At 36.4% G+C, this 27,552-nt stretch overlaps 1 protein-coding gene across 1 annotated transcript in view; it reads right to left on the bottom strand.

The window, feature by feature from the left end:
- CR1 (complement C3b/C4b receptor 1 (Knops blood group)) overlaps window positions 1-27,552 on the bottom strand; it is a 136,063-nt gene that overhangs the window by 25,269 nt on the left and 83,242 nt on the right. Inside the window, exon 21 of the mRNA XM_060141831.1 lies at window positions 24,994-25,221. Coding sequence (XP_059997814.1) covers window positions 24,994-25,221 — 228 coding nt within the window. The remainder of the gene's footprint in view (window positions 1-24,993; window positions 25,222-27,552) is intronic.

Raw genomic sequence — 27,552 nt, 5'->3', positions numbered from 1 at the left:
GGCCATGCAGACAGCCACATAGGGACCTGGCCCCGACCTACGGTGGGCTTGCATGAGCCCTGAGCCCCCAGGGTCATGTAGACAGCCTCATGGGGACCCAGCCACTCATATTAGTGGCCCAGCACCAATGCTGAGCCCACCACCACCACCAGGCTATGCAGACAGCCACACAGGGACACAGTCTTACCCTTCAGTGGACCAGCATCAGCCCCACATCCCCCTGGGTGTGCAGCCAACCATGAAGGAAGCTTACCCAGCTCTCCAGTGGGCCCACAGCTACTGTACAAAGCATGGCCTAGCAGCCAACTTGGCTAGTTGTCAGCCCCACATACCAGTGTGCCCACAGTAGTTGATACCACCACAAAAGAAGGGCACAAGCATCACACATAGGGGGCGCCCATAGAGCATACAGCTTTCATGACCAAAGGGGAGCATGCTGCTGGAACCACAGGATGTTTCCTACCATGGACACTTCTTCAAGATCAGGAAACATAATGGACCAACTTAACACACAGATATAAACACTGAATATTGGGCAAAATGAGGAAACAGAGGTATATGTTCCAAATGATTGAACAAGACAAAATTTCCATAAAAGAAATAACTGAAGTGGAGGTAAGAAAACTACATGATAAAGAGTTCAAGGTAATGGTCATAAAGATACTCACTGAACTCAGGGAAAGAATGGATGAGCACAGTGAGAAGTTTAACAAAGGAATAGAAAATATAAAGAAGAACCAAACAAAGCTGAAGAATACAATAACTGAAATAAAAAATACACTAGAAGGAATCAACAGTAGATTAGATGATGCAGAGGAGTAGATCAGTGATCTGAAAGACAAAGTTATGGAAATCTCTTAAGCCGAACAGAAAAGAGAAAAAAGTTGTTTTAAATGGGGATAGTTTAAGAAACCTCTGGAGCAATATCAAGCATACTAACATTCACATGATGGGGGTCCCAGAAGGAGAAGACAGAGACCAAGGGGCAGAGAACTTATTTGAAGAAATAATAGTGGAAAACTTCCTTAACCTGGGGAAGGAAACAGACACCCAAGTAAGGAAGTACAGAGAATCACAAACAAGATGAACCCAAAGAGATTTACCCCAAAACACATACTATTACAGTGGCAAAAAGTGAACGATTAAGAGGGAATATTAAAAACAGCAAGAGAAAAGCAACTAGTTATGTACAAGGGAACCTCCATAAGAATATCAGCTGATCTTTAACAGAAACTTTGCAGGCCAGAAGGGAGTGGCACAATACAATCAAATGATAAAAGGGGAAAATCTACAAACAAGAATATTCTACCTGGCAAAGTTATCACTCATATTTGAAGGAGAGTTTTACAGACAAATAAAAACTGAAAGAGTTCAGCACCACTAAACTGGCTTTACAAGAAACGTTAAAGGAACTTCTTTAAGTGGAAAAGAAAAGGCCACAATTAGAAATGTGAAAATTATGAAAGAAAATATCTCACTGGTAAAGGCAAAATAGTAGATCAACTATTTATAAAGCTAGCAGGAAGGTTAAAAGACAAAAGTAGGGAAATCATCTATATACAAAATAAGTTGTTAAGGGATACAAAAAACAAAAAGATGTAAAATATGACATCAAAAATATTCAACATTGTTGTGGGAGGAGTAAAAATGCAGGGTTGTTAGAATACATTCGAACTTAAGAGATCATCAATTAATCATATATACATCTATATGTAATCATAGATGAGAGATAGATAGATAGACGATAGATAGAGAGCTGTTATATATGAACCTCATGGTGACCACAAACCAAAACCTATAATAGATACACACAGAAAAAGAGAGAAAGGAATCCAAAAATAATGCTAAAGAAAGTCATCAAATTGCAAAAGAGGAGAGGAAAAGAAGAAAGAAGAACTACACAACAAAACAATCCCCCAAAATTAACAAAATGGCAATAGGTCCATATCTATGAATAATTACTTTAAATGTAAATGGACTAAATGCTCCAATCAAAAGACAAAGAAAGGCTGAAAGATACAAAGAACTCATACAACTCAACATCAAAAAAACAAACAATCCAATTAAAAAATGGGCAGAGGATCTGAATAGACATTTTTCCAAAGAATACATACAGATGACCAGCAGGCATGTGAGAAGATGCTCAGCATCATTAATCACCAGAGAAATGAGAATCAAAGCCATAGTGAGATATCTCCTAACACCTGTCAGCATGGCTAATATCAAAAGAAACAAATAACAAGTGTTAGGAAGGATGTGGAGAAAAGGGAACTCTCATGCATTGTTGTTGGGAATGTAAATTGTACCCACTGTGGAAAACAGTATGAAGATTTCTCAAAAAATTAAAACTAGGGACTTCCCTGGTGGTGCAGTGGTTAAGAATCTGCCTGCCAATGCAGGGCACGTGGGTTCGAGCCCTGCTGTGGGAAGATCCCACATGCTGCAGAGCAACTAAGCCCGTGTGCCACAACAACTGAGCCTGCACTCTAGAGCCCACGAGCCACAACTACTGAGCCTGCGTGTCACAATTACTGAAGCCTGCATGCCTAGAGCCCATACTCTGCAACAAGAGAAGCCACTGCCATGAAAAGCATGCACACCACAACAAAGAGTAGCCCCTGGTCTCCACAACTAGAGAAAGCCTGCATGCAGCAACAAAGACCCAATGAAACCAAAATTAAATAAATAAATTAATTAAAAAAATTAAAACTAGAACTACCACATGACAGCAATTCCATTCCTGTGCATTCATCTGAAGAAAATGAAAACACTAATTAGAAAAGATATATGCACCCCATGTTCATTGTAGCATTATTCACAAAAGCCAATATGTGGAAGCAACCTAAATACCCATCAATAAATGAATGGAAAAAGAAGATGTGGTATACATACACAATGGAATATTCCTGAGGCATAAAAAGAATGATATCTTACCATCTGCAACAACATGGATGGACCTCGAGGTACTATGCTAAATGACATGGCAGACAGAGAAAGGCAAGTCCTACATGATTTCACTTATTGTGGAATCTAAAAACAAAACAAAACAAATGAACAAACATAAGAAAACAGAAACAGAGTTATAGATACCGAGAAGAAACAGGTGATTGCCAGAGGGGAGGGAAATGGGGCGAAGAAACAAATAGGTGAGGGAGATTAAGAGGTACGAACTGTCAGTTGCAAAATACATGGAAAGTAGTGGGATACAAAATTAATGCACAGAAATCTCTTGTGTTCCTATACACTAATGATGAAAAATCTGAAAGAGAAGTTAAGGAAACACTCCCATTTACAACTGCAACAAAAATAATAAAATACCTAGGAGTAAACCTACCAAAGGAGACAAAATACCTGTATGCAGAAAACTATAAGACACTGATGAAAGAAATGAAAGATGACACAAACAGATGGAGAGATATACCATGTTCTTGGATTGGAAGAATCAATATTGTGAAAAAGACTATACTACCCAAAGCAATCTACAGATTCAATGCAATCCCTATCAAACTACCACTGGCATTTTTCACAGAACTAGAACAAAAAATTTCACAATTTGTATGGAAATACAAAAGACCCTGAATAGAGCAATCTTGAGAAAGAAAAACAGAGCTGGAGGAATCAGGTTCCCTGACTTCAGACTATACTACAAAGCTACAATAATCAAGACAGTATGGTACTGGCACAAAAACAGAAATATAGATCAATGGAACAGGATAGAAAGCCCAGAGATAAACCCACGCACATATGGTCACCTTATCTTTGATAAAGGAGGCAAGAATATACAATGGAGAAAACACAGCCTCTTCAATAAATGATGCTGGGAAAACTAGAAAGCTACATGTAAAAGAATGAAATTAGAACATTCCCTAACATCATAAATGAAAATGAACTCAAAATGGATTAAAGACCTAAATGTAAGGCCAGACACTATAAAACTGTTAGAGGAAAACATAGGCAGAACACTCTATGGCATAAATCACAGCAAGATCCTTTTTGACCCACCTCCTAGAGACATGGAAATAAAAACAAAAATAAACAAATGGGACCTAATGAAACTTCAAAGCTTTTGCACAGCAAAGGAAACCATAAATAAAATGAAAAGACAACCCTCAGAATGGGAGAGAGTATTTGTAAATGAAGCAACTGACAAAGGATTAATCTCCAAAATATACAAGCAGTTCATGCCGCTCAATATCAAAAAAACAAACAACCGAATCCAAAAATGGGCAGAAGATCTAAACAGACATTTCTCCAAAGAAGATACACAGATTGCCAACCAACAAATGAAAGCATGCTCAACATCACTAATCATTAGAGAAATGCAAATCAAAATTACAATGAGGTCCATTCTCTGGTAGGTCTGTGTCTTTATTCCCGTCTTGCCCCTAGGTTCTTCATGACCAATTTTTTTTTTTTTTTTTTAGATTCCATATATATGTGTTAGCATACGGTATTTGTTTTCATCTTTCTGACCTACTTCACTCTGTATGACAGACTCTAGGTCCATCCACCTCACTACAAATAACTCAATTTTTTTTTTTTTTTTTTTTTTGCGGTACGCGGGCCTCTCACTGTTGTGGCCTCTCCCGTTGCGGAGCCCAGGCTCCAGAAGCGCAGGCTCAGTGGCCATGGCTCACAGGCCCAGCCACTCCGTGGCATGTGGGATCTTCCCGGACCGGGGCACAAACCCATGTCCTCTGCATCGGCAGGCAGACTCTCAACCACTGTGCCACCAGGGAAGCCCAATTTCGTTCCTTTTTATGGCTGAGTAATATTCCATTGTATATATGTGCCACATCTTCTTTATCCATTTATCTGTTGATGGACACTTAGGTGCTTCCATGTCCTGGCTATTGTAAATAGAGCTGCAATGAGCATTTTGGTACATGGCTCTTTTTGAATTATGGTTTTCTCAGGGTATATGCCCATTAGTGGGACTGCTGGGTCATATGGTAATTCTATTTTAACAGTAGGTCCTTATTAGTTATCTCCTCACACTGGGCAGAAAGATCATCAAAAAATCTACAAACACAGGCTTCCCTAGTGGCACAGTGGTTGAGAGTCCGCCTGCCTATGCAGGGGACCCAGGTTCATGCCCCGGTCCAGGAAGATCCCACATGCCGTGGAGCGGCTGGGCCCGTGAGTCATGGAAACTGAGTCTGTGTGTCCGGAGCCTGGGCTCTGCAACGGGAGAGGCCACAGCAGTGAGAGGCCCACATACCGCCAAAAAAAAAAAAAATCTACAAACAGTAAATGCTAGAGAGGATGTAGAGAAAAGGGAACCCTTCTACACAGCTGGTGGGAATGTAAATTAGTGCAGCCACTGTGGAGAACAGTACGGAGGTTCCTTAAAAAACTAAAAATAGAGCTACCATATGATCCTGCAATCCCACTCCTGGCATATATTTGGACAAAACCATAATTCAAAAAGATACGTGCACTCCACATGGAAGCAACCTAAATGTCCATCAATGGAGGAATGGATAAAGAAGATGTGGTACATATATAAAATGGAATATTACTCAGCCATAAAAAAGAACAAATAATGCCATTTACAGCAACATGGATGGACTTAGAGATTGTTATACTGAGCAAAGTAAGTCAGACAGAAAAAGGCAAATATCACATGATATTGTTTATACGTAGAATCTAAAAATAGTGTACAAACGAACTTTTCTACAAAAACAGAAATAGAGTTATAGGTGTAGAAAACAAACTTATAGTTACCAGGGAGTAAGGGGGGGAGGGAAAATTGGAAGAAAGAATGCTTTTTGAAGAGATATCTTTAGTAAATCAACACAGTCTGTTGATTTCAGAAAGCTGAGACCTAAAATCTCATTTTAATTTTAAATAAAATAACACAAAGAAAAAGAAAAAAAAATACAATGAGGTATCACCTCATACCAGTTATAATGGCCATCATCAAAAAATCTACAAACAGTAAATGCTGGAGAGGATATGGAGAAAAAGGAACCCTCTTGGCACTGTTGGTGGGAATGTAAATTGATACAGCCAATATGGAGAACAGTATGGAGGTTCCTTAAAAAACTAAAAAAAGAACTACCATATGACCCAGTAATCCCACTAATGGGCATATACCCTGAGAAAACCATAATTCAAAAAGAATCATGTACCACAATGTTCACTGTAGCACTATTTACAATAGCCAGGACATGGAAGCAACCTAAGTGTCCATCAACAGATGAATGGATAAAGATGATGTGGCACACATATACAATGGAATATTACTCAGCCATAAAAAGAAATGAAATTGAGTTATTTGTAGTGAGGTAGATGGACCTATAGTCTGTCATACAGAGTGAAGTAAGTCAGAAAGAGAAAAACAAATATCGTATGCTAACACATATATATGGAATCTAAAAAGAAATGGCTCTGAAGAACCTAGGGGCAGGACAGGAATAAAGACGCAGACGTAGAGAACGGACTTGAGGACACGGGGAGGGTTAAGGGTAAGCTGGGATGAAGTGAGAGAGTGGCATGGACATATATACACTACCAAATGTAAAATAGATAGTGGGAAGCAGCCACTTAGCACAGGGAGATCAGCTCCATGCTTTGTGACCACCTAGAGGGGTGGGATTGGGAGGGTGGGAGGGAGACACAAGAGGGAGGGGATATGGGGATATATGTATACGTAGAGCTGATTCACTTTGTTATACAGCAGAAACTAACAGAACATTGTAAAGTAATTACATTCCAATAAAGATGTTAAAAAATTAAAAGAAGTCCTATGAGAGCTATCAGATATAATGAGAAAAACAAATGTGAGAATAATTGGTCTGTAAGAAAAAGAAGAGAGGGAGAAGGGAGCAGAGAGCGTAGTTAGAGAAATAATAGCTGGGAACTTCTCAAACCTGGAGAAGGTACTGGAAGTCCAAGAAGCTAATAAAACACCCTATTATCTCAATGCAAAAAGACCTTCTCCAATATATATTATAATGAAACTGTCAAAAATCAATGACAAAGAAAGAATCTTAAATGCAGCCAGGGAAAAAAGAAAGTAACTTACAAAGTAGCCATGAGGCTACTAGCAGATTTCTCAGCACAAACTCTACAGGCCAGATGGAGTGGAATGACACATTCAAAGTGCTGAAAGATAAAATTTGCCAGTCAAGAATACTTTATCCTGCAAAGTTATTCTTCAGCTATGAAGTAGAAGTAAAGGTTTACCGGGCAAACAAAAACTGAGAATGTTTACCATAATGAGACTTGCTTTGCAAGAAATGCTGAAAGAAGTTCTTCAAGCTGAAATGAAAAGATGCTACTTTGTAACATAAAAGCAAATGAGAGTACACAATACTCTAGCAAAGGTGAAAAATAGTCAGATTTAGAAAACAGTACTTCAATATTAGAACAGTGGGTCAGTCACTTAATTATAGTATAAAGGTTTAAGGCAAAGAGTATTAAAAAAGACTATAGCTTTCAACTAAAAAAAAACTATAGCTACTATAATTTCTCAATAAATTCATAGCTCAAAAAAAGATAAATTGCGACATCAAAAATACAAAAAGGGAGGACTAAAACTGTGGAAATTTTATAGGTGAATTAAGATAAATTCCTATCATCATAAAAAGGACGATTTGATCTATGTGATGTTCTATGTAAGCCATACAGTGATTACAAATCAAAATTCTAGAAGTCATGAAACAAAACAAGGGGAGACTGAGAAAATCACCATGGAAAAGCACCACTTTACAAAGGTAGACAGAAACAGAGGGAAAAAGAAACAAAGGAGAAACAAAAAAATGATAAGACAGCAGTAGTAAGTTCTTACATATCAATAATCATTCGAAATATAAATGGATTGAATTCATCAATCAAAAGTCACAGAGTGGCGGGATAGATTTAAAAAAACAACAACAAAGCCCAAGTGTATGCTGCTTACAAGAAACTCATTCCAGCTCTAAAGAACACATAGGCTTAAAATGAAGGGATGGAAGAGGATATTCCATGCAAGTGTAAAACAAAAGAAAGAGGGCATATTCATACTTATGTCAGACAAAATAGACTTCAAGTCAAAAATGATAACAAGAGACAAAGAAGGTTATTATATAATGATAAAAGTGTCAGAACATCAAGAATATATAACAATCATGAATACATATGCACCCAACATCAGAGCACTGAAATATATTAGGCAAATACTAAGAGATCTAAAGGGAGAAATAGACAACAATACAATCATAGTAGGGGACTTCAATACCTACTCTCAGCAAGGATAGATCATCCAGAAAATCAACAAGGAAACATTGGAATTGAACCATACTCTAGAACAAATGGACTTAACATACATATATAAAACATTCCATCCAACAGCAGCAGAATAAACATTGTTCTCGAGTGCACATGGGACATTTTCCAGGATAGATCATATGAGAAAGCACAAAACAAATCTTAGTAAATTTAAGGAGATTGAAATGATACCAATTATCTTTTCTGACCACAATTGTATAAAACTAGAAATCAACAACAAGAGGAAAGCTGGAAAATCTACAAATATGTGGAAACTGAAAAATACACTTCTGAACAACCAATGGGTTAAAGAAGAAATCAAAAGGGAATTAGAAAATTATCTCAAAACAAATGAAAATGGAAATACGACAAATCAAATCTTATGGAATGCAGCAAAGCAATTCTGAGAGGAACGTTTACAGTGATAAACGCATATACTAAGAAATTAGAAAGTTCTCAGTGAACTTAACTTTACACCTTGAAGAATTAAAAAAAAGAACAAATTAAGCCCAGAGTTAGCAGAAAGAAGGACATAATAAAGATCTCTGCAGAAGTAAATGAAATAGACACCAGATAAACAATAGAAAGGATCAATGAAACTAAAGGCTGGCTCTACAAAAAGATAAACAAAATTGGCAAACCTTTAGCCAGGCTAACTATGAAAAAAAGAAAACTCAAATAGATAAAATTAAAAAGAAGATATTACAACTGATACTACAGAAATACATAGGACTATAAAAGACTATTATGAAAAATTATATGCCAACAAATTAGATAACCTAGAAAAAATAAATTTCTAGAAACACAAAACCTACCAAGACTGAATCAGGAAGAAATAGAAAATCTGCACAGACCAATAATGAGCAAAGTTTGGATCAGTAATCGAAAACCTCCCAACATAGAAAACCCTAGGGCCAGATGGATTCACTGGTGAATTCTACCAAAATTTAAAGAATAATTAATACCAATTTTCCTCAAATTCTTCCAAAAAATTAAAGAGGTGCGAATGCTTCCAAATTCATTCTATGAGGCCAGCATTAGATTACTTTGGTAACAAAGTCAGACAGGGACAACACAAGAAAAGAAAGCTATAGACCAATATCTCTGATAAATATAGGTCCAAAAATTCTCAACAAAAAATTAGCAAAACAAATTCAAGAACACATAAAATGGATTATACACCACAACCAAGTGGGATTTACCCCTGGGAGATGCAAGGATGGTTCAACATATACAAATCAATAAATTTAATATATCACATTAATAAAATTAAAGATAAAAACTTACATGATCATGTCAATACATGCAGAAAAAGCATTTGACAAAATGACATCCTTCCATGATAAAAAGTCTTGGCAGATTGGGTATAGAGGAATATATCTTAACGTAATAAAGGTCAGCCATAACAAATCCACAGCTAACATTATACAAAATGGAGAAAAACTTGGAAGCTTTTCCCCTAAGATCAGGAACAATACAAGGATGCCCACTCTTACAACTCTTATTCAGTATAATACTGGAAGTCCTAGCTAGAGTGAATATGCAAGATAGGGAAATAAAAGGCATCCAAATCAGGATGGAAGAAGCAAAACTGTTGCTACTTGCAGATGATATGATTCTGTATGTAGAAAATCTGAAATGCTCAACCCAAACACTGTTGGAACTAATCAATTATTTCAGTAAAGTTGCAAGATACAAAATCAATATAGATAAATCAGTTGCATTTTTATACACAAAGGATGAAACATTTGAATAAGAATAAAGAAAACTTTTCCATTCACAATAGCATGAAAAAGAATAAAATACTTAGGAATAAATTTAACCAAGGAACTGAGAGATCTGCACAACAAAACTCACAAGACTTTGCTGAAACAAATAGAACAAGACACAAACTAATGGAAAGATACCCCATGTTCATGGGTCAAAAGAATTAATATTGTTAAAATGTCTACATTTTTCAAACCCATATATAGATTTAATGCAATCCACATAAAAATACCAATGGCACTCTTCACAGAAATAGAAAAAGAATCTTAAAATGTATATGTAACCACAGAAGACTTTGAAGAGCCAAAGCAATACTGATGAAAAAGAACAAAACTGGAGGTATTACAATTCCTGATTTCAAACTACACTACAAAACTACAATAATAAAAAACAGTACAGTACTAGTACAAAAATAAACACATAGACCAATGGAACAGAATAGAGAGCCCAGAATTAATCCCCTGCTTATACAGTCAATGAATATTTGATAAGGGAGGCAAGAGCACACAATGGGAAAAGGATAGTCTCTTCAACAATTGGTGCTGGGAAAACTGGATGAATACATGCAGAGCAATGAAACTGGATCCCTATATTATATCACTCACAAAAAGTATCTTGAAGAGGATCAAAAATTTAAATATAAGACCTGATATTATAAGACTCTTAGAAGGAAGTGTAGGGAAGAGGCTCTTAACATTAGTCATGGCAATGACTTTTTCAATACAATACGAACAAAAGCACAAACAACAAATGGAAAAATCATCAAACTTAAAACTTAAAAGCTTTTGGGGGGCTTCCCTGGTGGCGCAGTGGTTGAGAGTCCGCCTGCCAATGTAGGAGACACGGGTTCGTGCCCCGGTTCGGGAAGATCCCATATGCCGTGGAGTGGCTGGGCCCGTGAGCCATGGCCGCTGGACCTGCGCGTCCAGAGCCTGTGCTCCGCAGCGGGAGAGGCCACAACAGTGAGAGGCCCGCGTACCGCAAAAAAAAAAAAAAAAAAAAAGCTTTTGGGCAGCAAAAGAAACAATTAGCAAAATTAAAAGGAAACTTACAGAATGGGGGGAAATTTTTGCAAACCATATATTGGATAAAGGGTTTAATATATAAAGAATTCATACAACTCAATAACAAAAAACAAAAAATCTGATTGAAAAATGGGCACAACTAAACAATTTTCAAAAGAAGACATACAAATGGTCAACAGGTGCATAAAAAGATGGTCAACATCACTAATCATCAGGGAAATGCAGATTAAAACCACAATGGGATATCACCTCACATCTGTTAGAATGGCTGTCATCAAGAAGACAAGAGATGACTAGTGGTGATGAGGATGTGGAGAAAAGGGAACACTTGTACAAAGGTGGTAGGAATGTAAATTGGTGTGGCCACTATGGAAAACATATGGAGGTTCCTAAAAAATCTTTAAACAGATCCAGGAATTCCACCTCTGAGTATTTATCCAAAGAAAATAAAAACACTAACTCAAAAAGGTGTATGCACTCCCATGTTCATGATGGCATTAGTTACAACAGCAAAGATATAGAAACAACCTAAGTGTCCATCAACAGATGAATGGGTAAAGAAAATGTGGTACATATACAATGAAATATTGAAAGATGGACATCCTACCATTTGTGACAACATGGATGGACTTTTAGCGCATTATGCTAAGTGAGATTTGTGACAACATGAATGGAATTTTAGCATGTTATGCTAAATGAGATGTCAGACAGAGGAAGACAAGAACTGTATGATACCACTTACATGTGGAATGTAAAAAAGCCAAGTTTTAAAAACAGAATAAAATGGTGGTTACCAGGGGATGGGAGGACAGGATGGATGTTGTCTAAGAGTATAAACTTACAACAAGTAGAAAATATGCCCTAGAGATGCACAGATCAATGAATATAGACAACAACATTGTACTATAATCATAAAACTTGCTGAGAGACTAGAAACTAATTATTCCAACTACTAAAAATAAAGAATAATTATGTACTGTGATGGAGGTGATAATTATTCCTATGATGGCAATCATATTACAATATATGAATGTACATCTTAAATTTACACAAAGCTGTATGTCTAATATATTTCAAAAAAAGGTTGAAAAGAAAATATAAAAGATAAGACATGAGGAAATAATCACAGATTTGGGGTAATAAAATGCTAAATAATTACTATGTTCTATCACAACATAGTAATTTAAAACATACTAGCATAATTGACTATTTATACATTCACATGTACACACATGACCAATATTGACTCAGTTAAATGTTTATTGACCTATAAATATAGTAGAAGTGGAAACATTTTTCATTAAAGATAACCTCCTACAAAAGGTGCCAGACCTTGAAAATTGTATATAGTAAATGATAATACCTTGCTAAGTTGAATTTTTTTCAGAGAATTTAATATTTTTTGGCAAGTAAAGAAGGCACCTTTTATAGTTTCTCATTTATGTCTTTGGATATCTAAAAGCCAATGTTATTTTATGGAGGGAAAATAACCCAATAGGAAAAGGACAGTAAGTTTTGGAGGAATACCTGTGAATACAATGAACATATTCATTGTAGGAAATTTATAAATTGTGGACAAACAAAAAATGATAAGGTCCAAAAATAAATATTCTTAATAATTTAATGTATATTGTTTCAGATATGTGTGTGCACGTGCATGTGTGTCTATGCTTATATTTTCTATGGTATATTTGGTGGCTGAATAATATTCCGGGATGTAGATATATAAATATACTATCTATTGCTACTTGGATGTGGCATCTCTATCTCTAATTTTTCATGGTATACTTTTTACCTTTCTTAAAAACTTATCATAACCATTTTTAATAAGTCTTATGTCTTCCATCAGCTATTTACAAACCATGATTTCTAACAGTTTCCACTACCATAAATATGGTTGCATTGAGTGTCTTTGGATGAAAATCACGGGAAAAGTCCATGATGATTATTTTCTTGGGATAAATTCTGGGAAATGGAATTGCTAGGTCAAAGGGTATTTGCATTTAAGGCTTTAGTATATATTGCTCATTAGCCTTCCAGAAGTTTGTGCCCACTTTTACTGCCATCACTTCTGCATGTGATACTGATTTCTTCACAGCCTTAATACTTTACCAATTTGCAATCATTCTTCTATGTTCCTCAAAATTTTGGAGATTCACTTTATAATATTCCACTGAAAAGATGAATGGCCAACTAATCAAGAACAAATACAACTAGGGCATGAGCTTGGAAGAATTTGAGGGAAGAATAAAGAGCAGAATAACCCGAGGCTTCGGAAAATTGCTAAGGATTGTAAGATCTTTTATGCTTCAGAGTAAGAATGATAAGAAAGGGAGTAATCTACTTCCTGGGCTTATAATGTGATATTAAGAGGTTGTAGAGACAAAATTAATTTTCTTTAGTATCTTTTAAGTTTAGTCACTAAGGAGAATGATCATTATACTGAGAGTTTATTATCAAAGTAGGAAAGTGGGGCAATTTTACCTGAGTTTAAGTCCATAGTTTCAGATAAATTACCTCCTAAAGTGAAGAAAAACCAGGAGGACCGTGCAGCACATGACTCCAAGTTTCAAACAACTGAGAGACAACTCTGTGCAAGAAGGGTTCAATTCCTTCTTCATAATTCCAGGGACAAATAAGGATCAAATGGAGGGAATTATGGGAAAAAATAATTCAACTCACTCTCACAAATAGGTGCCTTTTTATCCCAAGTGACATCAATGCCTGAGAGGAGACAAGTAGCAGAAGGGGAACCAATGAGTCGATACCTAGAAGCAAAGAATGAAAAATGGTTAGACTCTACACAGATTTCCCACTTAAATCACCATGAGAAAACAATAGCAGGAGGATGTTACACATTACAGGACAGATTAAAACATGAGAGACCTCAAGAAAGAAACCCCATCTCCACCTACAAATTAGTCTTTATTCTTCAGGGCAAGCTAAAATTCGTACCTCTTTAATCCATCTCCATTCCTAGTCCCCTCACAACTCATTGCAATATTCCCGTTATTAATCATGGGACACTTCTGTACTTGTCTTAAAGGTACCTCAGAATTATTTTATCCATTTGTACTTTCAGCTAAGAAATTATAAGCGCTTGATTAGGAGGGAAGATGCCTTACTGAAATATATACACTCTTTAGCACCTAGCCTAGAGACTTTCAAGCATGTGGTGCTCAAAAATATCTACTGAGTGAAGGAAAGAATGATGGCTTTACCCTGAAGACTTAGTAAATGAGAGTCAGAGGAAACAGCTAACCATTTTACCTTTCAAATGTAGAAAGCAGGGGTACTCACCCACTGTGTCATAAAATCATTCTAAGTAGGTCACAAAATTTGAAACTTCATCATTTATTTTTTATTTATTACATCTCTATGTTGTTACTGTGAGAAATGTCACAAAAGATACTCAGCCAAGCTATTCATATGTTCCAATGTACAGCAGGGCTAAACTTGATAAAGTAAAAGGTGATGGGTGTAATGCAAAGTCACATAACAGTGAGGTAGTTACTGCAACAGTTAAGAAATCTGTCTTTTGATTACCTAGGACATGTGATCAGGGCAGTACCCATTTGTAGCAGAGACTACTGGAATCTCCAGCATCCACTTTTCTTCATTATTAACATGACCCTGTATTTTTAACTGGGCCATTGGCCACTTTCAAAAACAGCTTCATTTCTCAGCTTCCCTTACAGCCGTGTGACTATGTTCTGGCTGGAGGGATGTAAATGGAGTGTCTGGAAAGTGTCTTCACAGGGATAAGTGTTCCCTTCCTCCGTTCTTCCTCTTTGCTAAATGGAGTTTGGACCATGAGTTGAGATGGACTCTCTAATGGAAGGATCCCAGGTTTCTGTGGATCTTAAAGCCACTGTATGAGCCCTGGGCCGCCATGGTTCTTAACATGAGAGATAAGTGAACTGCTGTCTTGTTCAAGCTCCTGTTATTTTGTGTTTTTTTCTGTCTTTTATAACTTAATCTAATCTTAACTGGTATGCCAGCTCTTCCCAAAACAGTAACAAAAAATGGTGGGAACCACGTTGGTAGAGCAATGACAGTGAATATTTTGGTAGACACGGTAAGTCACTTTTATATTTAGGTAGTGATTAAATTTTACTTATTGTTACCTTGTTTTTTATGAGCTGTGTTCTAAAATCTTTTAAGTGTGCAAACAAATATTTAATCTTCAAAATGTCTGCAAACAAACATTTTGAGAACCACTTTAGTAAGGAAAGAGGATAATCATCCCTGTACTACATGTGTGTTTCCTTCCGCCTGTCTCCTATCATACATTTAAATGTTGCCTTAGGAGCACAGGGCCATGGGTATCCTCTGACTTTTGACCTTATAAAGGCTACTCTTAATGTACCCACTATGACTAAACTAGAGCTTTGGAGTAAAAATGTGAAGCAGGTTCCAGCCCCTGTATGACTGTAAAAAGCAGTGAATATTTTTGAACATATTGTAAGACACTAGTATGCTGCAGTAGTGATTATGTTGTAATATTTTTCCTGGATGGATTTTCCATCTCTGTGAATTACTTTTACTGGAGCCCACTCAGTTCCCCTGAGCATTAGAAATCTGTATAGTTTTCTGTATAGAACCACTCTAAATTGTTGTTCAAGAGCCATGAGATTCCTTTCCCTATAAGCATCATACATACTGTGGAGAAGCGTGCTGAGGCACTGGACAGCCCATTAAGTAAGGTCAGGGATGGGAGAATCAAGGGCTAGGATGGTGTCATTTTTATCTTTTCCTATTTGTTCATGTACTTTGAACTATTTAGCAGTGGAGGGAATCTATGGAGACATTCAGTAGGCTGCAAATTACTAAAAGCTCACAGATATGATTTTCAGCAGCCCTCTTTTTTTTAAAAAAAAAAAGAAATTTAAAATTGAATTTTATTGGCTTATAAAAGTTAACATACATTCATTGTAGACATATTTGGAAGTTGTGAATAACCCAAAGATCAAAAATATCACCACCCAAGATAGCACCACTCGTAGTAGCTAATATTTTGCTATGAATCCTTCTAGCCTTTTTATCTAAAAATTTACGTGTAACCCAGATGTCAACTGGGCTTAGCTACCTTTAGAAGAAAGAGCTGGTTAAATTGGACACAAGCACCAATTCTACATTTGTAAAGTACAGATTCCTATCTGCCCTCCAACCCCCTCCAAACATTCTCAGATTTCTCAGCCCCATCAGTCCTACAGATGACTGCAGCCCCAGTCAACATCAAAGACACTATCAAGAGAGTGAAAAGATAAAAGGATAAAAGAAAATATGTGGAAATCATTTATCTGAGAAGTGTTTAATATACAGAATATATAAAGAACACCTATAACACAACAACAAAAAGACAAACAATCCAATTGAAAAATGGACAAAGAACTTGAATGGACATTTTTCTAAAGAAGATATACAAATGTACAAAAGATATACACATGAAAAGATACTAACAATTATTAGTCATTAGGGAAATCCAAGTCAAACCCAATTCAGACCTTCCAGGATGGATGGCTATAATAATAACTTTTTTGAGGTTTTTTTTAATAATAACTTTTTAAAAATGGAAAATAAAAGTGTTGGTGAAGATGTGGAGAAAATGGAATGCTTGTAATCGTTGGTGGGAATGTAAAATGGTGCAGCCACTGTAGAAAACAGTTTGGCTATTCCTCAAAATGTTAAATATATAATTAACATATGGTCTAGCAATTCCAATCCTAGCTATATATCCAAAAAGACTGACAACAGAGACTCAAGTAGATACAGGTTTATCAGCTGATTTATGTATTTTTAAGTACATCTTGGAAATTGTATTTTTCCGACAAAATGGCACATTTCATGGATGTTTTCAATTTCATTAGGCTAGAGAGGATATACTACTTTTATTTAGTATTGATTGAATCCCTTCAATATCTACGATATCTCCTTTCTCATTCACGTGTATTGGCAGATTTGTTATTTTGTGAAATTACAATTGGCCAAATTCTGTTTGTTCAATTGGCCACTTTAAGAAACTACTCTGAGATTTTTACTTATCGTTTCCCTTTTTCCTTTTTATTAATTTCCTTTCTTTATTAATTTCTTAGTCCAGCTTCTTTTATATGTTTATGTTCTAGTCATTTAAAAATTCTTAGGTAAAATGCTTTGTTCATTTATTTGAAAACTTTTTGTCAGATAACAAAAGTATTGACTATTTCTCTAAGGACAGTTTTGGCATCAGTATCCCAGAAATTTTCACGAGTAATATTTGCACCAGCATTCATAACGAACAGGCTGAATAATGTAAGGTTTACCAATACGGGCTGTGGAGGCAGACTGGCAATATTCAAATTCTAACCTGAGCCTCTGTCCTGTGAGTTTTGGTAAATTGGTTCATCTCTCTGTCTTAGTTTCTCTCCTGTAAAATGGGGCTATGTGTAATATTCACTTCAAAGAGGCATTTTCAAGAGTAAGTTAATTCATGTAAAGCACTAGAAGAGTTCTCAGGGCTCATGCACTCAATAATCATTCCTTATTGTTATTTGATATGTAATCTGCAATGTCTGTTTTAATTTTCTCTTTGACTAAGATCCAAAAACTTGAGTTTTTATTTATTCTTTTGTCATTAATTCCTAGTGTTATTTTTATTATAATAAGAGTATATAGCTGTTTTAGTTTCTCCTGTGTTCAAATCTATTGAGGTACACCCTGTGGAGTGATATGCTATCAACTCTTATAAATGGTCCCTAGAAAGAGTTTACCTTCTCTGTAAGGTACAAAATTCAACACACATGTACCAAAGCAGCCTCATCCATTTGTACCTTTGCTTACCCAATCTGAAGTTTTCAACTATTATTATTATTTTATCAATTTATCTTTTTACTTCTTTTTAGAACCTCCTTGACCTGGAATAATAAAAGAAATTGAGGAAAAATAATGCTCTTTCATCTAACCATAGGTTGGGAAACTGAGTTCTGCAGGCCCCATGTATGCTGTATCACACATTCATGCATTCACTGTCTAGGGCTACTATCCCCCTGCAACTGCAGAGATGAGTAGTTATAACAGAGATTATATGGCCCACAAATCTGAAAGTATTTACTATCTGGGTCTTGACAGAAAAAGTTTGCCACCCTTTTGTCAAAGTAATCTGCGTTTTATTTGTCCAGGTTAACATCTGCTCCTTGGCTATTTGTTTATTTAAGTTTAATTTATTTCTTTTCAGTAACTTAACAACAGAAAATTACAACATATGTTTTTGCTTAGAATACCATGTATTTCAGATAACCCTACTTTCTCTAAGCACATTCAAACATATATATGCATATAGAGTATCTCCTCAAAATTTGTCATTGTTTTTCCAAGTTGAAAACAAACTCTACAAATTGTTTTCTCAGTCAATATCACATCATGATCATCCATCCAGATCACTGAATATAGGATCTAATTAAATCTTTTTGATTGCTGCAAAATAGTGCATGTGTAGATACCTAACAATTTCTATAGTGGCGGCATCATTTTACATTCTCACCAGCAATGTACAAGGATTCTAATTTCTACACATTCTCACCAACACTTTTTATTTTCTGTTTATTAATAATTATTATTAAAGTCATATTAAGAGGTATGAATGGGTTTGATTTGCATTTACCTAATGGTTAATAATGTTTAGCATTTTTTATGTGTTTATTGGCCATTTGTATACCTCCTTTGGAGAAATGTCTTACTCAAGTCCTTGGCCCATTTAAAATTGGGTAGTTTTTTTCTTGCGGAGTTATAGAGTTCTTTATATATTCTGTATATTTAATTTTGTCAGATATATGATTTGCAAATATTTTTTTCTCATTCTATGAGTTGTCTTTTCACTGTCTTGATAGTGTCTGCTATGGTCTGAATGTTTATGTCTCCCCAAAATTCATATGTTGAAATCCTAACCTCCAAAAGTGATGGCATTAATAAGTAGGGCCTTTAGGAGCTATGTCATAAAGGTGAAGTCCTCATGAGTGGGAGTAATGCTCTTATAAAAGAGACCCCACAGAGCTTCCTAACCCCTACACCATGTGAGGACACACTAGAAGCATACACCTAGAAGAGGACCTTTGTTGACCCTGCCAACACCCTGACCTCAGACTTCCAGTTCCTAGAATGGTGAGAAATAAAGTTCTGTTGTTTATAAACTACCTAGCCTGTGATATTTTGTTATAGTAAGCTGAATGAACTTGATAGTGTCTTGATGCAAAAATGTTCTTAATTTTAATGAAACCCAATTTGTCTATGTCTGCTTTTGTTGCCTGTACTTTTGGTGTCATATTTAAGAAACTATTGCCAAATCCACGGTCATGAAGATTTGTCCCTATATTTTCCTCTAAGAATTTTATAATTTTAACTTTTAACTTCAAGTCCTTGATCCATTTTGATTTAGTTTTGTATATGGTGTAAGGTGGCTTCATTGTTTTGCATGTGAATATCCAATTTTGCCAGGACCATTGTTGAAGAGACAGTTCTTTCCGCAGTGAGTGGTCCTTGCACCCTTGCTGAAAATCAATTGACCATAAATATGCGGCTTTATTTCTGGGCTATCACTTACTCCGCCGGCCTGTGTGTCTAACTTTATGTCAGTAACATACTATTTTAATGACTATAGCTTTGTAGTAAGTGTTGAAATAAAAAGTGTGAGTCAACCAACTTTGTTCTTTTCAAGACTGGGTGTTCTGGGTCCCTTGAAATTCCATACAAAATTTAGGATGGTTTTCCATTTCTGCAAAAAATACTGTTGGGATTTTTGTAGGTATTGCCTTGAATCTGTATATCATCACTTTGGGCAGTATTTTCATCTTACCAATACTAAGTCTTCCAATCCAAGAATATGAATGTATTTCCATTTATTAAGTCTTCTTTAACTTCTTTTCAGCAATGTTTTATAGTATTCAGTGTATAAGTCTTATGTCTCCTTGGTTAAATTTATGTCTAAGGATTTTATTGTTTGATACAATTATAAATGGAATTTTTCTATTATTTTATTTTAGAAATGTGTCTTTTAATTATCATGTAGTTTGAAGTTTTTATTGACTATATTTAGAAGGCATTGTTCTTCAAAAGGGGAATTTAAGCCATCACACGTACTGTAATAACTTACACATTTTATCTTGCTTATAGTGTTCTTTCCTTTTATTTATTTAACAATTCGCAGGGTTGGAACTCAGTACTGTATAAAATGAGCTCCATTCTTGCTCTGCTGATGCTGTTTCCAGCAAGAGAGATAGAAAGCTTCCTAGTTCTTCCTTTTCTTACCCCTCTTTTGTCATATGGACCAAGTGGTTGTGCTTTTTTGATTGCCATTGTGATTTTGAATTTATATATTTTGATTTATACTAGCATGGAATAATATCTATCTTCTTTATTTATCATGTCAAGAATATGTACTTATCTGTATGTATTATAAGTTAAGCATATATATATATTTATTTATTTATTTATTTTACTGCATCACCAACTTCCTAGTTGTTGTGATAAAAATCTATTATTTTATATCAAGTTTACTATACTTCCTTTCATACATGAGTTTTCTTTTAAGAATTAGTTCTGCCATTATATTTAGTTTCACAACCATACTAAAAATAACAACTTTAACTCTGTTTAAATAGTTTTGTGACTCACTACTATTTCTTTGATTTCTTCTTTCAAAAATTTACTCATATTTTTGTGAGAATTATTCTTTTTTCAGGAAGCATATCTAATTGGCATATGTTTTGGGTTCTTACTCATGTAAGACTATATATCTGTACCTTGGAGATAAATGACAGCTTGGCTGAGCACAGATATTTTATGGCATAATATTTTCTCTCGAACACTAATTTCTGTAATTTAGTGTGTGGAAGAGGCTTTTGATGCCAAAATGAAGTTCTTCTTTTTCTGTTTATCTCTCGATAGTTGCAGTATTTTTATTCAGTATCTGAATTTCATACATTTCCTTCATGTAGGGCCAGTGCCTCTTACCATTAACCTTGCATTTGTTTAGTAAGCCTTAAAGATTCAAACGATCTAGGCTTTTTTATTCTGGTCTGAGAAACTATCTTCCATTATGTGCTAATTAATGCTTCAGTTTTTTCTGGTTTCTTTTGTTTTTCTCATATCTAGATTGTGTGTGAGTGAATACGTGTATAATTTCCAGTTTTGTCCTGGATTAATTCTGGAGAATTTAATCTTATTTTCTAATGATCTCTTTGTTTTTTTCCTGGATTCAATCTCCTGATTATTGCTGCTTTTTAGATTCCTGTGTGTTTTATCCATAGGTAAATTTTCCTAATATCAGATCAGTAAATCTTATAAATGCCTTTCATAGATTCTATGTTATAAACACATATGAGAGATTTCTAATATCTTATTTTGTAGCTTATTCCCATGTTTATTGGAATACTCTGATTTATAGAGGAATATTTTCTCTGATTTCTCAAATTGGTCTTTTTATTTTCAGTTGCTGTATCTTACCTTATATTTAATGATGTTTTGGCTTGCTCACCACAAAGAGAGTTTTAGGCTTATTTCTGAGGGGAGGTGAGAAGGGACTGGTGATGAGATTGTATGGAAAGTTTTTAAGTCTCCCAAGCTCAGACAAAGTGAGAAGGGGTGAATATTGATTTATCCTAGTTTAAACTTGCTGGATCATAGGTATAATAGCTTGGGCAGAATAGCATGGGGCCGATGACTAGGGACAGATTTTGCAGGAAGATTTAATATAGGTATCTTTTTTCCCTCTAAGTTATTTTGCCAACTGAAAATTAGTAAACATTCTTTAATTGCTCCCTCTAAGTTGAGGCAATGGCTTCTAGCATGTTTCCCCATTCCAGGGAAAAGTCAAGTGCAAGAACTCCCTTAAGGTCCCCACTCTGTGTGCACTTTAACACTTACATTTCCCAGAGCTGCTGTTACCTTTAATATTTATCCTCCCAAACCCTGCCCCAGGATCCTCTAATCAGCTATACACCCGCTAACCTGTTAAGGATGTTTGCATGGTTCAACCAGCATTTTTCCTTTTATTTGGCAAGCTGGTCCTTTTTATTCAGTGAATATCTTTCTCATGTACTACCTTCAGCAGAAGCATGGCGCCCTCCCCTAGTTTTAATACAGGTACACATTGCGCCTTCTTTTTATAGATTCCTTGGTCAAATGCCTATGTTGTTCAAGCTACCATCTCTACCCAAAAGTCCTATTGCTTACTTTTTGAAGTACATACGTCAGTAGTCTGGTTTGCATATCTTAGACTGGGTGGAAGGTTGGCATTGCTGTTCTGCAACTCACATTCCAAAGATAGTGCTCCCAACTCACCCTTTATTACATGAATAATTAACCGTTGATCCAAACTGGGTATCTGTGTTTATATAAACCATGCCATTGAAGGGTTCTGGAGGTTTTCCACATGATTTTCCTACAGAAAAGAAGCAGAATTTGGGATGAGGTGTACAGTTCAATTTACATTTGTTTTTAAGATTCAGACTGGAGTGCAGCATACTGAACAGCCTGTATACTTCTGATTGTTCTACAGAATTGACCACTTTGAGGAAACTCACCATACAAGTAGCTATAGGGCACCTGCTTTTAAAACGACCAATGAGCATCACCCAATAAAGGTCATTTGTGGTTTTCCATCCCATCAGCCTAAATCAAAGGCCTTAAATTTGGGATTTTCCTCCTATCTTAGCCAAGCACAATTCACTGTGACCCACATAATTTTCTTGTGCCCCTGTTTTATTCATTTCATGGTTTTAGCCACCAAGTGTAACCCCCAGTGAATGGAAAATTCTTCTCCAATTCCTCTTGTGAGAGCCATTCCTATGAAATGAATATCTAGTCAAGGTGTAGAAATGCAAGGCAATAAGAAGGGATGACTTACAAGTCCACCCTCCATTTAAATACCTTGGGCAAACTTAGATGTCTCACCTTCAAAATTTGAACAAATTAAATCAGATCTCACAGATTCTTTGATATACATAAATTGGCTCCCAGGAAGGGGTTACTCATATCTCTAAATATCTTGGCACTTGACGAGACCAAGTTTTCTAAGCAGGTGATAGAGAACATATTTTCAAAATACCCAAGGAAGCATTCATAATTCAAAGATGTCCCAACTGGAAACTCAGACTCATCAGTCAGGATTGTAGGCTTTGTAAATGGAAACTGTTTAGGGGCTTTACAATACTTGAAGACCAAAACCACAGAAATATCAAAGTAAGCAGAGAGACTTCCACCCTATCTCCTCTTTCTCTCCAACTGAGCTGATAGATGGGATCACAGAAAGAGAGACATAATAATGGCAAAAGAGTTTCTTCCCCTAAGGTAACCCCTGAAGTTACCTTAGGATGGTGCTTTACAATAGCATCTACCCATCAGGAAATTTTTACTGCTTGGAAGACTATTCACCTTTTTGGCCTTTCTGTTCAGAGCAAGAGTTTTAGTCAATAGTTTCACATGCCAGGCCTTCTATCAGGGTGCCTTTATCTAGAGTTAAGTTAACCATTACATCCTCATTTACTGGTATTAACATACTCACGTATATTAAGACATATTTACTGTCTCTTTTCACTTAGTCCTCCCTACCTCAGTCTCAGGATGCCTACCATAAGCTGCTTCTCTGGTACTAAATAGCAGTCACCATTTGTAGTGGGTGAATGATGTCCCCCGCAAAGATACAACCATCTAAAACATTAGAATGGGAACTCATTTGGAATAAGGGTCATTTCAGATACAATTAAGGTAATGATCTTGAGATGAAATTATCCTGGATTACCAGAGTGAACCCTAACTCCAGTGACTGCTGATGTCCTTTTATTTTTTTGCTTTTATTTTTTTTTATTGAAGGATAATTGCTTTACAATGTTGTGTTCGTTTCTGATGTACAACAAAATGAATCAGCTATATGTATACATATATCCCCTTCCTCTTGCACCTCCCTCACAACCCCCATCCCACTCACCTAGAGCATCACACAGCACCTCATCCCACCTCATCACAGAGCACCAAGCTGAGCTCCCTGTACTTTTAAGAGAGAGGAAGTGGAGATTTGAGACACAGAGATATTGGAGAGAAGGCCATGTGAAGACAGAGGCAGGGATTTAAGTGATGTGTCCACAAGCCAAGTAATGCTAGGAGCCACCAGAAGCTGCAAGAAGGATCCTCCTTTTAGAGCCATAGGAGAGAGTGCAGCCCTAACAACACCTTGATTTCAGACTTCCAGCCCCTAGATCTGTGAGAGAACTAATTTCTGTTGTTTTAAGCTACCTAGTTCATGGTTTATGGCAGACCTAGGATACTAATAGACCACTCTTCTCATTCTGATGCTGATATTCAAGGACAAGGACAAAACAGACTAAGCCATTCAGTAGCTTCCTCTAAGAAGCTAGGTCTTCTTTATGAGAGGGTATACTGTGTGCTGCATAATTTGAAATAGAGTCTGAACTCAACTATCTCCTCTTTGGTGGCGACTGCTTCTATTTGCCCATTCAATAAGCCTGGCTGGGGACCTAGGCAACTGCATTTAAAGAAATCTCACTGGATTCTGATATCTACTATCCAGTTGGAGGGTGAGGAAGATCAAGGAAAGGTTAAATGCCTCTCATCATGTGTAGCCTTTTCTCACTGGATTGCTCTTCTATCTTAGGGCTCCCCTGCCAATGATGCGGTATTCCAAGGTTGGTGCCACACCCCCACTCTACCCCAGCTTCCATTCTTCTCTTGCCCCACTCTCCTCACCACTCCACCAGCAAGTAGAATGATTAGCATCTTACCTAGTTAAACACCTTGGCACTGCTGGAAATATCTGTTTTAGCTATGGCATGTAATTTCGACACTTCCACTTATGACAAAGTTAACCTCACAAGAAAACACCATATCTCATTATAGAAATATAAAGGATGTGGTCCAGGTGTTCTGAACCCATTTAGGGTATATAGGGGTGGGCACTGACCAACAGGACCAGAAAGTTCACAGTGAGGGTCAGGGAAGCTCCAAATCTCATTCCCTTGACTGTCACTTGTGCAGTGGATGGTGCTCTCCCTAAAGAGATTGAAAGCCATCCCTCTATCTGGGTGGGGGTCACATGTGCAAGATATTTCTTTTCCACAGGAAATGCCTCCCAGAGAAGTTCCTGTGTGGTTCCCATTAAGGATAGCCAGCAGATTTGGACAAAAGATTTCTAAAAGAGCTAAAAGTTACATTAAAATGCTTAAATTTTCATCTGGGTCGATTTCACAATTGTGGGATTCTGTGACTGTGTTGCCAGTTCAACAACAATTAAACTCTTAGGGAGAGTACAAACTACAATATAAATATATTAGGACACTGCTGAGATGCAGCTAAATGAAGTTACATCAAAATCAATTTTTATTATAAAAGTCTAAAAGGGACTTAAGCATCCTGAACTCTTCAGCGAGTTAAGCCTTCTGGATAATTGAGGCTTAAATAAACAAAAATCTTCTTAACCACATCCATTTAACAAGGAAATTATCCATTATTTCACCAAGGTTTTTTTTCTTTCTTTTGAGCACCTACTATACAGCAAGTACTATTTTAAGCACAAAATAGGTGAGATCTTTTAACATCAAGGATCTTCATCCTAGAGAATTTTTTCCAAATATATTCCAAATATATACATTTACTATTTGTCTATCCATGATTTAATCTTTTCTTGATACCTTGAGGCTGTTATTCTCAAAAGCAAAATGGATGGTTACAGAAATGCTGCCACAGTGAAATGAAACATCTCCATACTCCAGTGCGTGCTCCAAAGGCTCAAAAATGTTTTGACTTTTAAGATACTTATAGGTTTTACAGTTTGTTTTTATCATTGAAGAAACACACATTTCTTCTTTTGAGCGTTATGTATTTAGAGATGCTCCTTTCCCCTTCTGATCTGATCTGTATTTAGGAAGAGGATACTGCAGCTTGAAAGACTTATGGATAAACTAACTATTCAAAGGGTGGAATAGCTTAACCAATGTTTACACTCTATTAAGTGATTTTAGGTATATCCTTGAGTTCATGGGAGTAGTTTTCTTTCTTTCTTTCTTTCTTTCTTTTCTTCCTTCCTTCCTTCCTTCCTTCCTTCCCTCCTTCCTTTCTTTCTTTCTTTCTTTCTTTCGTGTTTCTGAATTACATTAAGATTTTCAAATAGCTGACTTTCAAACATGAAAGATGTAACTATGGTTTCACTACATAAATCAGTACAATATATTCAAATAATATTAAAGCAAAGTATTCATTTGAAAAAATAAATATATATCTTTCAGTCATTACAATCAGAAGATGAAGCAACATCCTGGTGATTTAGTGAAGAAATAAATGTACAGATTGGATATATTAGTAGTGTTTCTCTATTTAACAGGTTACATTTCTGTCATGAAAAAAGAAAAAGCTCCCTAATCCCACTTCCCTTTGCAGCTGTAGTCCCTTTTCTCTACCCCCTTTACATTAGAAGTCCTCTAAGATGTTGTCTATGGTCTGTCCTTCCTCCCCTTCATTATCCCTTGAACTCATTCCAATCGGGCATTTGCCCCCACAACTCTACTGAACTGCTTTTATCGAGGTCATTCATTACCTCCAAGTCGCCAAACCCAATGATAATTTTCTGTCCTCATATTATTTGACCTCTCTGAAGAATATAACGCAGTTTCTGAGACTCATCTCCTTAAACAAAGTTCTCCACTTGTCTTCCAAGATACCTCATCCTCCTGATTTTTCTCTCAACACACTGGCTGCTTCTTCTTAATCTCCTTTTCTGATTCCTTCTAATCTTTCCAACATCTTAATGTTGAATTTACAAGGTTCAGGCCATGCATCTATTCTCTGGCCCCATTCACTCTCTGGGTGATCTCACTTAATCTCTATTTTAAACTCTATATCTAAACCATCAGCAAATCCTGTCATTTCTACCTTCAGAATATATCCAGAATTTGAATACTGCTTATCACTTCTCTCAGTGTTATCCTGGGCCAACATCTCTGGTTAGATTTTTGCAATAGCCTCCCAGCTTGTATCCTCAGCTCTACCCTCAGATTTTCTTGGCTACAGGTATCTTTTGGGCCTTCAGTTGCTTTCTCAATTGAGAGTGCTGATACCACTGCTACCTCATTTCCTGACAACACTGGCTGTGTCAGCACCCCCAAGGGTGAGATGGGCTTCTGCACAGCCTCTGCTGTACCACTGCAGTGGAGGTCACAGTAGTTCTAAATCGAAGCCAAAGTGACTGGATCCATGTCCACTCTGGCTCCTTCTATCACTTCCTGGCTTAGGTGGAGTACCAGGCAACAGATCATGGGCTCTAGTGTCCCCAGAGTCTGATCAGGGAGAGAAATAATACAACATGAAATCCAAGGACTTAATAGCCTTGGAATAAACAGAAGATGAGAGACAGGAAAGACCGAGCAGATAAGTTGCTCGTTCTTTCTCTTCTAATGGTCAGTTCTGGTTCCACAGAATCTCTCTGGAGATGTCCTATACGGCCAAACAACCAGCCGTCTTTCTTGTG

The sequence above is a fragment of the Lagenorhynchus albirostris genome, chromosome 2, assembly GCF_949774975.1.
Source record: "Lagenorhynchus albirostris chromosome 2, mLagAlb1.1, whole genome shotgun sequence".
NCBI lineage: Eukaryota > Metazoa > Chordata > Mammalia > Artiodactyla > Delphinidae > Lagenorhynchus > Lagenorhynchus albirostris.
The sequence above is the reverse complement of the archived record's forward strand: the minus strand, read 5'-3'. Positions and strand labels throughout refer to the sequence as shown.